The sequence below is a fragment of the Lygodium microphyllum genome, chromosome 9 (genome assembly GCF_053477565.2).
Source record: "Lygodium microphyllum isolate KBCC chromosome 9, Lygodium_microphyllum_v1.1.10, whole genome shotgun sequence".
NCBI lineage: Eukaryota > Viridiplantae > Streptophyta > Polypodiopsida > Schizaeales > Lygodiaceae > Lygodium > Lygodium microphyllum.
The window spans coordinates 97,410,631-97,424,651 of NC_141143.1; the positions used below are offsets into that span (position 1 = coordinate 97,410,631).

General features: G+C 40.1%; 1 protein-coding gene across 1 annotated transcript in view; it reads left to right on the forward strand.

Moving 5' to 3' along the window:
- Nucleotides 1–14,021, forward strand: part of SPPA (signal peptide peptidase) — a 111,445-nt gene that overhangs the window by 56,766 nt on the left and 40,658 nt on the right. Inside the window, exons 5-8 of the mRNA XM_087684853.1 lie at nt 2,339–2,509; nt 2,635–2,738; nt 12,982–13,049; nt 13,139–13,305. Of these exons, the coding sequence (XP_087540979.1) occupies nt 2,339–2,509; nt 2,635–2,738; nt 12,982–13,049; nt 13,139–13,305 (510 nt within the window). The remainder of the gene's footprint in view (nt 1–2,338; nt 2,510–2,634; nt 2,739–12,981; nt 13,050–13,138; nt 13,306–14,021) is intronic.

The window sequence follows — 14,021 nt, forward strand, 5'->3', positions numbered from 1 at the left end:
GGGAGACTTGATTGAAGAATGAGAGAGTAAGGAATGATGAATGCCCATGCCCTATTTATAGGCACATGAGTCATTGAACTGTCTAGGTTGGCATTCCACTCAGGTGGTGCCTAGAAACCAGTGAATGATTCAAATAAAGCCTTTTTGGGGCCGTGCATGGAAACCAAAATAGGAATTAATGGAGTCCAATGAACTTAATGACTCTGGTATCTCAACAAGTCTCATCTGTTCACCTTCTTGAGTGGCAATGATGTCATAGCAATTGAGGAACACTAGTATACTTTGAACTGCTATAGTGTTGCATGCTAGAGGAAGCCAAGTAGCCACTAAAGAAGGGTGGGCTGGTTGGAGTGGAAGTCTCACCATTGATTGCTTTGATGGAGGCCTTCTTTTATCTTCTTCCACTTTGATGTATGCAGAGGTGCCTCCTCCATGTGACCATTCTGGCCATGTTTACATTTGTGGTACCTTCTTGCAAGCCTTAAGCTCATTGATAGTAAAGAGATGTGATTTAATTCCCAATGGAACTCTAAGTCACTGTTTGGCTTGTATTCTTCATTCTCGTGATTGTGTTGTGGTTGGTTTCTTCATGAGCTGATTCTTTAGTGACATGCAAGCTGGCTACTAAATAAACCAACTACGTGGCCAAGTCTAATAGACAAGCAATCTATTTGCTTTTAGGCTCATTCAAAATCAGACACAAGCTCATACTAAGGCAATGTAGAGGGTTTGTGGAGTATAATTTTCTGAAATTTCCTGATCCCAGATGGGCTGTGAAACATTTATGAACATTTTTGCATCTCTTCCCAACTATGATGCATAAATCTCAAGGTAGTTTGATGTGGGAAATACTACAAATGTGCTGTTGAAGATGTGGCCAATGCCTAAAAGCTGCCCATGTAGACATTCCTACAACTCGCCATAGTTTTGCAGATAGAACTTTGCTTGTAAGAGTTATGGAGGAGGTGAATCACTTACTTTGAACAAGAGAGATTCCATCTCACACACTTAAGTGCACGTTGACACACCATCCTAACTTGGCTCTGCTTCAACGAAACAAGAAATGGGATAGGACGAGGGTGAACTTACGGTGTGAAGAGTTGTGGATAAAAGTTTCAAAAAGATTAATTTTTAGGATTAATATTTCAAAAATTAATTTAATAAGTTGGATAATGGGATTAGAAGGCTGCCACTTGGCAAAACTTTCCCATGCAAGTGGGAAAAAACGTTTTTAGGGGCTGGTAGAAGTCTATTTCAGCCATTGTAAGAGACGAGTTGTTAGAGAGCAAGGAGAGGCTACTGATGTGATTTACAGCCACCAGGGATCAGTCTTGCAGCATATAATAGCAATTTGGAGCCCTCCAAGAGTAGATGACAGCAGCCCAAGGTCCTTCTGGTGCAAACAATAGCATATAGGAGGGGACATCAATATTTTTGGTGGTCCTAAGTTGTAGATGACAGCTTCCATGGTTGTTGCCAATCGGGTGTCCAATGTCCAAGATTAAAGTGGCAAAGCGTGCAGTTTCATTTTATGTGAATTTTATGCTTGCTGCAGTTAGTACTTAAATTAGGTTATTTACCACCCTATTTAAGGAGGAAGGCTGGTTTCATAGGGAGAGGAGTAGCTGAATGTACTAAAGCCATAGAGATTAGATTGCAGGAAGCCACTGTTTGATGTTGGAGGCAGAAGTATATCTGCAACAATTGTTGAGCTGACCATGGTATAGCTTGCTCACCAACATTGCATTCAAAGGGAAAATTGGATCTGGAAATTCTTGCTTATTTGGCACAGCAGGTGGAAGTTTTCGCGTGCTCACATGGTGGTCACCAAGACAAGGAAGTAAGTCAAAGTGCACCAGGACTTATTGGGTTCAATGCCACAGCAAATTACTTATTTTGTTCAATATAATGCTATAATGCTTAGAGGAGATGTCTCATGTCTCAAGGTGAGGCATCTCATATGATGGCAAAAACTCAGAACCTTTGACCTGATTACGCCGCTGCCTCATCAGCTTTTACTGCAAGAGTAAGTCATTTGTTGTTTGGTTATCAAACAGTTGTGAAAGCTTCACCTGCCGCGATAGGTCTATTTGTTAAAAAATGGGCATGCATTTTTAACCATCTAGAATACCTCAGTTGCACAATATAGGTGGGTTTATATATTTTAACCATTGTTAATCCCTCCTAGGCTTCTATAATTTGAAATTTGCCAAACCTTCAAAGTTGTGTTGTACCTTTATCCCTTCCAAGCTATCACTATCTTCTACAGTATTGGAGGCCCATAACAGTTTTTTTGTTAACTTTTTTGGTAAATTATGCTAGTATTTATCTTTTACAGGTGTTCTTGAGAAGATTGGTGTAGAACCTGAAGTTCAACGCATAGGAAAATATAAAAGTGCTGGTGATCTAATATCTCGAAAGGATATGTCTGAAGCCAACAGGGAAATGTTAACTGCATTATTGGATGACATATACTATAACTGGCTTGAAGAGGTTGCAATGCTGAATGGTATGAAATACTTAGGGTTCCTCTTCTTTTAGTTATTGCTTGTATGTTTGCTAGTTGAATAAACATGGGGCTGTGCATGAAGATCTTATAGATTGTTCAATGATCAATTTGCACTTTCAAAACAGGAAAGAACAAAGAAGATGTGCAAAACCTTCTTGACGAAGGCATTTTTGAGGTAGCGAAGTTAAAGGAAGCAGGGTGGATCACTGATATCAAATATGATGATGAGGTTGTTAATCTGAATTTTCTACCTTCTACATGCAGCATTAAGCACTGGGATGAGGTGGTGTGACAATAATTTCATTTTGGATGACCAGTTTGTTAATGTCTTGTTTTATATCAAATATGCAGCTTAAAGGGAAAACTAGCTTGTTCCATTTCTGTAAATGTATTATGGGGGCTTGTTTGAGGAGGAGTTCCTGCTTTGATAAACCTGATTGTTGCTTTACTGTGTGGTACAATGTTTATTCCCTTCCCTGGTCTCCAAGGAATTTTACGCCTTTGGCTACATCAAATGGTCCCAAAGCCAAACTTATGATTTCAAGACTTACCAAGCTTATGATTTCAAGACTTACCAAGCTTATGATTTCAAATCTAGGTAAGTGTTTTTGCAAATAATGCATTTTTTATTTCATAACATAGCTAAAACTCTGGTTTCCGTGTCTTAGGAATCAGACTGAACTGAAAATGGGTGGATAGAACCTCTATAATGTCATCCTATGGATGGATGGACCCTATCAATTGGTGGATTCCAGGTCAGAGGTTATGAGGAATAGAAGCAGAGAACCTGAGCAAATCCTATTTTAGGGACCAAGTTAGCAGAATAAGGGCTAACTTCTGTGAACCAAGTGTAGGACTTCCCTTCTGTGGGGCAGATGTAAAGGATCGTGGTTAATGTTGTTTTGTTTGGTGCTGGTAAGGTCCTGCAATCAGAGGGATAGCCTTAATATCTAAATTAACAAAGCTTGGCATAGCTAGATTGTAATGGCTTTCCTTGCATAAATAATATCATGTGGCCTTATTGTCTTAAAAAATGTAATCAAATCCAGGATCCATTGGAGGGCCAGGTCCTAGGGCTTGCAGGACATTATAAGCTCTTAGAATGTCCATGTGTAAAAGGAGCAAGCCTTTACTTCTATATTGGCATACTCTTAAGTCTCAAGTCATTCCCTTTGGGAGGAAATTCCTAGGTGAGCTTTCCTTGGGCATCAAATATTTTAGGCGCGCTTTTACTGTACTTCCTGGATAATATTGCCGACCCTTAATGAGTTGCACAGAACATTGGAAAACTAATGATGGTGGGCATTGTTGAGGTTATTCCCAAAGGGATCACTCATGAGTATGAAACAGGAAACGGGAGAGACATGAACAGCTCGTGTAAGGCATTCCTTGTTTTGACTTCACCCTAGAGTTGTCTTAGAACATTTAAGTTTCACCCTTCAGGCACCTTAGTAGAGCCCATGGTAGAGAAGACATGAGGATATAACCATCATGTTGCGGTGCTGAAAAGAAACAAGATTCAAAGGACAACCCCAAAGCACTAGAACTTGCAAGCAGCTTCAGATCACTAGATAGACACCCCACTTCACAGCTTAATACGTGACTAGAAAAGGTTGATGCTAGTGTGGAATTGAAAAAACCACCTCCTTATATCTCGATATTGGGTACAACACGACAGTCTTAAGCCACGATCAATCAAATATAGTATATAAGGGCATGCCCACAATACAGCTCACTCGAATATGAACTGATGTCAATGACTCTAGGAGGAAAACTCCTAGGCAAGGGCATCACCTTAGGCACCATAAAGACAAAGCTATTCTCTCCTTGAGACATAATAGCTCCTTCATACTCATAGGCTTTGTCCAAATGAATCGCACTTTGTACCCAAGGCTCACAAACCAATAGAATCAATATCATCATCCTCTGCAATCTTCCAAGGAGGCTGTCAGATGATCCATTGGGGAGACCTCAATTCCAAGGTCTCTTCCATTCGCAAGGATACCTCCAAAGCCATGGGTCACCTCCACGCCTTAATGGACACACTCTCAAAGTTGCAGGGCAGTAGCATGGACTTTAGATTGGAAAAACTCAGCAGTTTGGAGCGGTCATCAGGCTTGAAATAGCTATGTTTTTGCAGGCTTGGCAGGTCTGGATAGCTGTTGATGCAGTGACATCAGTGTGGACCGCATGAAGGGAAGAGAGTGCGCAGCAAAGTGCGAGATGGAGGTGCGAGCAACAGAGCTGAGAGTTAGAGAGAGTGAACGCAGAGATATGTGTACCAGATTGTGATGGTACACAAAGAATGAAAGAATGTATTTATATGTCAGGGTACAATAAGGGTGTGTTCACACTTGTATGACTATAAACATGAAGACGAAGGGACTTTACACCCAACAACCTCCCACTTAAAGGCCCGAAGTGATACCTTTAAGCTAACCAACTCCCACTAAACGAATGCAATGCTCATGTTGAGCCTTTGCGAGACACTTAGTGAGAACATCTACAGGGTTATCTTGGGTTTTGATGTTAGTCAGTGTGACAAGACCATCATCCAAGACCTGTCGAATGAAGTGATACCGAACATCTATGTGTTTGGTATATGCATGGAACATGGCATTCTTAGCCAGACATACTGCACTATGGCTATCACAACCAAATCCTTGACGTGAAGAAAGACCAAAATCCTTGACCAAATGGCCAAGCCAAATAGCTTCCTTAGAAGCTTTTGTGGCTGAAATATATTCAGCTTCTATAGTACTCAGTGCCACAAATTTCTGCAATCTTGAACACCAAGAAATAGCCCCACCAGCCAAAGCAAAAACATACCCACTGGTAGATTTCCTAGTGTCAAGATCTCTTGCCATGTCCGAATCACAAAATCCCTGCAACTCTAGTGTACCCTTTCCATAGCATATACACTTTTCTTGTGTACCTTTCAAGTATCTGGATTCTGAAGATACATTTCATGGCTTCCCAATGTGGCTTGCTAGGGTTAGACATGAATCTACTAACAACTCCCACTGCATGAGCAATGTCAGGGTGAGTTGCAATCATGGCATACATCAAAGATCCACAAGCTGATGCATAAGGTATACCCTTCATGGCACTAGCAGTTGCATCATCCTTAGGGAAATCAGATTTGTTAAGCTTTGTATGTGGTGGTAAAGGCCACCAAGAGGCTTAACATCAGCCATATTAAACTTGTCAAGTACTTTGCTGATGTACTTGTCTTGTGAGGGAAATAACAAACGCTGCCCTTTGTCTCTTTTAATGCGCATGCCCAAAATGTGTTCAACTGTCCCCAAAATTTTCATGGAGAAGGCTGAACTCAGCTACCTTTCAAGAGCATTCAAAGTATTCTTATGCTGTCCTACAATCAACATGTCATCCACATATAAAACTAGCATAATAAGGCTTCCATCATCAGCCTTTTTAGTGTATAAGGAGTGATCTGCATGATTGTGTTTATATCCATGACTGAGGATAAATGTGTTAAATTTTTTGTACCATTGTCTAGGGGCTTGTTTCAGCCCATATAAGCTGCGTTTCAGCTTACAAACCAAATGCTCTTTTCTTAGAATGGCAAATCCTTTTGGCTGCTTCATGTGTATCTCTTCATCCAAGTCACTTTGAAGAAAAGTAGTCTTCACATCCATTTGATTCAACTCTAAATCCAAGGATGCAGTGAGAGCAAACAAAACACAGAGCGTAGTCTTCTTCACCATTGGTGAAAAGACCTCCTGGAAGTCTATGCCTTCCTTCTGTGTATAGCCCTTAGCAACGAGCCATGCCTTGTACTTGGGTTTCCCATCAATACATTTCACTTTGTAAACCCATTTATTAGGAATAGCTTTCCTATCCTTGGGCAAAGGTACAAGCTTCCATGTGTTATTTGCATATAGAGACTTCTTCTCTTCCTGCATAGCAAGCTCCGACTTTCTCTTGTTTTCACATGACTGTGCCTCTTTAAATGTTTGAGGCTCACCCTCATCAATCAACAAAATGCAGTCCAAAGATGGCTGAAGCCTCTACGGCTGCCTTTTGACACGTGTAGACCTTCTTACCCAATGATCTGTATTATCAGACAATGGGCCTACATCCTGAGGTATTTGCACACCATCAGTTGGTGGCTGATTTTTAGTATTTTCTTGCTGCTGTAACGTGTTTTCAGCATGTTCTTTTTGCTGTCCTATTTTATCCTGTGCATCAACTTGCTGTCCATGATCTTCTGGCTGTAGCACAATAGGTTGCTGCTCATTTTCAGCATCAAAAGGGATAGAACTTTCAGCTAATGGCTGTTGAATGGTTGGCTGTTCATGTTGAAATTTGACATTCTTTTTGTCAAGATCACCATGTGTAGCATTTTTCAGCAACTTTGCCTCATTAAATACTACGTCTCGGCTACGTACTATCTTCTTGCCCTGAGAAAGCTAAACTCTATAACCTATCTCTCTCACATCTCCATATCCCATGAAGATGCCCTTGATGGATTTCATGTCCAGTTTGGTCCTCTATTCTATAGGTACATGCACAAAGGCATCACAACCAAAGATACGCAAATGGTCATATGAAGTAAGTTTGCTAGACCAAACCTCTTCAGGAATGCTATTTTCCAATGCATGATTGGGAGAGCGATTGCATATATGAACTGCAGTTTTAAGAACCTCTCCCCAAAACTGCTGTGGGAGATTAGTTGTGGACAACATGCATGCGACTCTATCACAAAGTGTGTGATTATATCTTTCAGTCACATCATTTGATGCAGGATTATAAGGGGCTGTTAACTCCCTCTTAATGCCATGCATCTCACAAAACTTGTTAAATTCATTCGAGACATACTCACCCCCATTATCTGTTCTTATGGCTTTCAACTTAAGCCCTTTCTGTGTGGTTACAAAAGCATGAAACTTTTTAAAAGCATTAAACACTTCCTTTTTGCTCTTAAGTATATACACCCATGACTTTCTAGTGAAATCATCAATGAAAGTAACAAAGTAGTGTGCACCCCTTTACGAATTAGTAGGCATAGTGCACACATCAGAGTGTACTAAGTCAAGAGCATTAGACTTCTTAACGACACTAGAGTAATAAGGAGATTTCACATGTTTTTCATATAAGCAATCATTACAAAATTTGAAACCAAAGCCTTTTATATCAAATCTCCCTAAAGAAGAGAGAACCTAAAGGTCTTTCTGGCTCATACGACCAAGTCTTTTGTGCCAAAGCTCCATGTGTGAATGGACTTCAGCCACAGCCAAGAAGGTAATGCTTTACAATGCAAGTAATATAAAGTCCCCCTTTTGCTACCTTTAACAATTAGCATAGTGCCCTTATGGACCTTTTAAGATCCACTACCAAAGGTAGTAAAATACCCTTTAGTATCAAGCTGCCTAATTGATAGTAGACTTTTCTTTATGCGAAGTAAAAATCTGACATCTTGCAAAATCAGCTCTTGGCCATTTTCAAGGGCCAAGTGAATGGTGCCAACACCCTCTATCTCACATGCATAGTTATTACTTAAGTAAACCTTGCCTAGGCAACCCGCAGTGTATTCAGAAAATGACTTCGAAGAGGGGGTAACATAAAAAGAGGCACCGTTGTTCACTATCCATGATTGAGATAGCCCATCATGAGGTGAAAGTAAGACATCAATTACCTTCTTTTTGGTGATGTGCATATCACCTGCTACTGCCATAATATTTGCATCATTACATGAGGCTACAATCAGTATCTCTTCAGTGTCACGAAGCTCTTCAATGACCACACTAGATGCAACATTTGCCTTTGCAACTTCTTTTGAGGAAGAGCTGTCATCATCTTTCTTATCATCCTTCTTTTTCTTACTCTGTTGTTTCTTTCTTTCTTGCTCTTTCTTGAAGTATCGGCAATTGGGTTTTTTATGTCCTTTACGCCCACACTGATAGCATGTGACATCTTGCTGTTTGCCCTTGCTTTTGCTTCTGCTTTTGCCTTTACTAGCTGCATTACCTCTCTTTTAGACCTACCTTTTACATGGTAAGTTGAGCCACTGCTTTCACCACTAGACTTTCTTTTGATTTCTTCATTAAGGATTGAACCTCTAACACCATCAAAAGTCAAAGCGAGGTTATTGCTAAGTGACACAACCAAAGATTCCCAGCTGTCAGGCAAAGTCATCAATAAGAAAATAGCTTTCAATTTATCATCGAAAGCCACCAAGCCAGAGTCTTGCAATTGACTCAAAACCCCTGTGAAGGCACTCAAATGCTCAGATGCTAGCTTAGACTCATCTAACTCCATGTTCACAAGTTTACGCATAAGATGCACTTGATTCACAGGAGTTGTATTTTCATAAGTATCCTTGAGCTTTTTCCATATAGCATAACTTGTATCAAGACGCTTGATGTTTGTAAGTACATCATCAGACATTGCCATCTTAATGTATGCAATGGCCTTCTTGTTAAGTCTAGCCCAATCCACATCTATCATAGCTATAGGCTTAGTCTCCAAGAGAGCATCTTCACTGTCCTTGAGAAACAAAATGCCTTGTATCCTATCCTTCCACAAGTCAAAGCCGATGCCATCAAACCTCTTGATTTCAAAGAGGGATTTAGTGTCACTGTTGCTGGAAGCATTTGTAGCCATTTTTCAGCAATATACCAGAAATTCAATGTTGCAATTAATGACAACAAAAATGAGCTGAATATTCAGCTGATTTCAGCCCAAATTTTCAGCAAACAATAGCAAGATTCAGTCCAATACATGTACAGGAGTAGAACGAATGACTTTCAATAGTATAACTGAAATTTCAGCATACATTAAATGCATACATCGCTGCTAGGTAACTCCCACTTCAGCAATATCACAAAAAAAAAAAAAAAAAAAAAAAAAAAACATTTGCAACAATCCCAAGTCTGCAAATGATCACTAAGACTGCTGCAATATGAATAATCAGCAATACATCAACTCAATGGGAGCCGCCCAACATGTGTACTGCATACATATGTGCTTGTATCAACTTCTGATACAGAAAACACCAAGAAATCTTTGCAAATTCTCCAAAATCGCACAAGCGGGAGATAAAAATGCTCAAATCGCTTTGCTTATGACAACAAGATTGCTTCAGCAATATTCCCGAAGTGCATTTCACGCATCAACTTTGCCAAAGTCCACAAATTTCAGCAAAAGCCCCAAAATTTCACTACCAAATCTGCCCCAATTGCATTAATACATGTTCCCAAGAGCATAAACTAGGCAAATTTAGCAAAATTTCACAAAATTTTGCAAAAGGCACAAAATTTCCGAGTCCAAGTGTGCATGAATGTCAGCCAATTTGACTTAGTTGAACAAAATTTCACCAATACAGCAAAAGCCCCAAATTTTATGGGTCCAATGTCGAGAAATTTTACTCAAATGAGCAAAATTTCACTAAATTTGGTTAAATCCCCAATTTCAATGCGCACAATGTCTACAATTTTTGACGTAGATGCCTCAATTATGCATGAACAATGCTAAAACTGGAAAAGCCCCAAATTTTTGGGCATAAATCTGCACAAATCTGAGCTTTGTGCTTCCAGCGCGTGAACCCTTGTTAAAAGGAAGGGGGTAACTTTGAAATTAAAGAAAATTTTGATTTCTTTTTATGAAAAAGAAACTGACGAAAAAGGGGGGTCCGTTGACCCTACCCCGACGGCTATCGTCGCTTGGTCGTTGCTTGCTGGTGCCTGGTCCTGGTCATTGCGCAATGGAGTCACCTGCTAGCGCTCGGTCGTCGCCTGGTTCCAGTCGTCACGCTGGACATGAACTCCAGTTGTCTGCCACATGCCACCTGCTACAGGCATCTGCCCGTCGTCTGGTCCACTGCCGTCCATATTGTCACGTTGGACCTGCCGCTTGGTCCCTCGACTGTCGCTTGGACTGTTCGTCACCACTCAACAAGTTGCCCGCACACGTTGCAGTGTCACTTGTGACTTGACTGTCGCCTGTGAGCTGCCAACTACTTGTCTCCTTTTGGTGGTCTCGGGAAGCGTGCAAAGCCTTAAGCTCTGATACCAGTTTGAAGGGAAGAGAGTGCGCAATGGAGTGCGAGATGGAGGCACGAGCAGCAGAACTGAGAGTTAGAGAGAGTGAATGTAGAGATAGGTGTAACAGATTGTGATGGTATACAAAGAATGAAAGGATGTATTTATATGTTAGGGTACAATGAGAGTGTGTTCACACCCGTATGACCATATACACGAAGACGAAGGGACTTTACACCCAACACTGCACGTGCTCTGAAAGAGTGTTGGCTGTCTCTTTCATTTTTCAGATGCATATAACACTTGTTTTGATGGGGTTCATCTCTATCAATTGACACCATCTTGTGTCTAGAAATAATGACTATTTTTTCTCTGTCAAAGGGTGTTGCCAAGATAGATCTATGCAGTGGTGAGGTTTGGCAACTAATTTGAGAGGAATGTAGGCTGCACAAAGCTGGTTATCTTAACACTAGACCAAGTTAGTGAGAGTAGATAGTAGGATGTAGCTCATTACCTTTTGTTGCTAGAGAAGGTATGTCAGTGATGTAGATGCCCAAAAGCTATTAGGCTTGACTGCCAGGATTTGTCAAGAGTATGTTATACTGTATACACACATGCAGATAACTTTGGCTTTACTTTGCCAGCATTAACATGTGAATTCATAAAAGATAATGTGTGAATGTGAGTTTATTAAATCCATATAAAAATTAGTATCTCTCATTGAAGAGCTTATACTTAGCTCAAGTTTCAGGATCGAAAATGAACATCTTGTAGCTAAGAGCTGGTAATCAGCTTAAGTGCTAAAGCTAGGATGTGCCAAGACGACGTAACACACACATGCAGATAACTTCAACTGTACTTTCCTGCAAGCACAGATGCATTTTAGAGGGCTGGTTATTTCTTTCATTATTCAGATGCACATAACACCTGTATTGATGGGGTGCATTTTTATAAATTGACACCATCTCGTCTGTGGAGGTAGTGACTAATTTTTTTCCTCTCTCAAAGGGGGTTGCCAAGATAGATCTACATAGTGGTAAGGTTTGGCAACTAATTTGAGAGGAATGCAAACCACACAAGGTTGGTTATCTCAACAGACCAAGTTACTGAGTGTAGATAGCAGGCTGTATTTCATTACCTTTTGCTGCTAGAGGAGTTATGCCAGTGATGTAGATGTCCAAAAGCTACTAGATTTGACTGCCAGGATGTGTCAACATTATGCATTACATACATGCAGATAACTTCAACTTGACTTTGCCAGCATTACATGTGAATTTATAAAAGATAATGTCTGAGTGTGAATAGTAGATAGCAGACTGTAGTTCATTACCTTTTGCTGCCTAGAGGAGGTATGTCAGTGACATAGATGTCCAAAAGCTATCAGCGCAACTTCAAGCTGTGCCAAAATTATGACAACACGCATGCAGGTAACTTTCACTTCACTTTCCCGGCGTTACGTGTGACTTAATAAAATATAATGTCTCAGTGTGAGTTTGTCAAATTGGTATGAAAGTTAACATTGAGCAGACATATTATGCACATGCATATGACTTCGACGGTACTTTCCCTGCAAGCACATGTGCTCTGAAAGAGGGTCATTGTCTCTTCCATTATTCAGATGCATGTAACACCTATGTTAATGGGATTATCTTCATAAATTGACACCATCTCATTTCTAGTGATAATGATTAATTCCTTCTTTCTCTATAAAGAAGTTGCCATGATAGATCTACACAGTGATGAGGTTTCGCAACTAATTTGAGAGGAATGCAAACTACACAAGGTTGATTATCTCAACCCTGGACCAAAACTGAGAGTAGATAGCAGACTGTAGTCCATTACCTTTTGCCGCTAGAGGAGGTATGCCAGTGATGTAGATGTCCAAAAGCTATTAGGTTTGACTGTCAGGGTGTCTCAAGATTATGTAAAACGTGCATGCAGATAACTTCAACTTGACTTTGCCACCATTACATGTGAATTCATGAAAATTAATTGTTGGAGTGCGAGTTTATCAAATTGGTATGAAAAACAACATCTCTCAGCTAAGGGCTTGTATTTAGCTCAAGTTCCAGGATTGAAAATGAACATCCTGTAGCTAAGAGCTGATATTCAGCTCAAGTGCTAGGACATTTAAAGAGGATGTAATACACACATGCAGATTACTTTGAGTGTACTTTCCCGGCATTTACGTGAAAATTCATGAGGATAATTATAATGTGTCAGTGTGAGTCTATTAAATCAATAGAAAACTTAACATCTCTCTGCTTAGCTTGTTTCATAAATTAGAACCGTATAAAATATCATGCTATGCTATTCTGGTTAACTTCAGCATTTAAAACCCTGTCAAACATGGGGTCTTTTATAGCAAGTTTTTAAAGGACCACTGGCGATTATGCAAAATTCAATACCATCTTTACAGTCTGCTCAGGGTGTATACTACCTAAGAAAAGGGATATTTCTGCTGTGTAGGTTGAAAAAATGCTGAAAGAAAGGCTGAAGATTAAGGATGAAAAGAAGCTTCCGTTTGTGGATAACAGGTGTATAGCTCAAGTGATGTTTGGTTTGTTTTCATAACCATAAAGGAGGTTATTGTCTCTATAGAGGGTCTATCTTCATATGATTGCAGGAAGTACTCGAGAGTAAAGCCATGGACACTCAATTTAACTGGAAGGCAAGACCAGATTGCAGTTTTGAGGGCAGTTGGAAGCATTAGTCGTGCACGCACAGGGATCAATACTTCTGGGGAAGGCATAATTAGTGATCAATTCATCGAGCTTATTCGACAAGTACGAGGTCCCTTTTTTGTCCTATCTCTATGATTGTGACAAGTCTTACATAAATTTTAGGCCAAGAGTTCCTTAGCAGTGAGATTTGTTGTAATACTTTTTGACAATGCTGTCAAACATGTCTTTTTTGGCATGCCCAAGAGAGTGTAGCCTAATATGTCCTGAAAATAAAGATGCTGTGAAAATAGCCTGTGAATGCAAAGCATTGCATATTCTGAATCACATTGTATTCTTTTGATGGTACATAGATTTTGTAGTCTAATGAGTGTGTTTGCTATCCTGCATCTTTGTCTTTTTTTAATCACAGAAAAGAAAAATTCTATTATCCGGACAAAGTATCCCAAGACAAACTACAATGTACATGACAGTTGTGTAAGGGGCTTCCAAAGCTATTACAAAGATTGAATGAATAACCAGTGGGGATGTTTTTAGTGCCAGATCATATGTGGCTGACAGTGAAAGAATGTGTGATAATCCTAGGTCCTGAGAAAATCGTCTCTCCTCCTCCTGTTGTCTCCAAGCTGCTGCTCTTCCGTCTCTCGCAGAGAATATGGACAATCTTGGAGAGAGTCTCTGCAGTGGTTATGTCAAATAGATCTAATGCTTGGTTGCATCTAGTGGTTATACCAAGCAATGATGCTAGCTGTGATCTTCCATCTGTAGCAGTTGCCCTTGTGTTGACACTGGTTGTGAAAATGTGGTGTGGCAATCCTGCTCATAAGC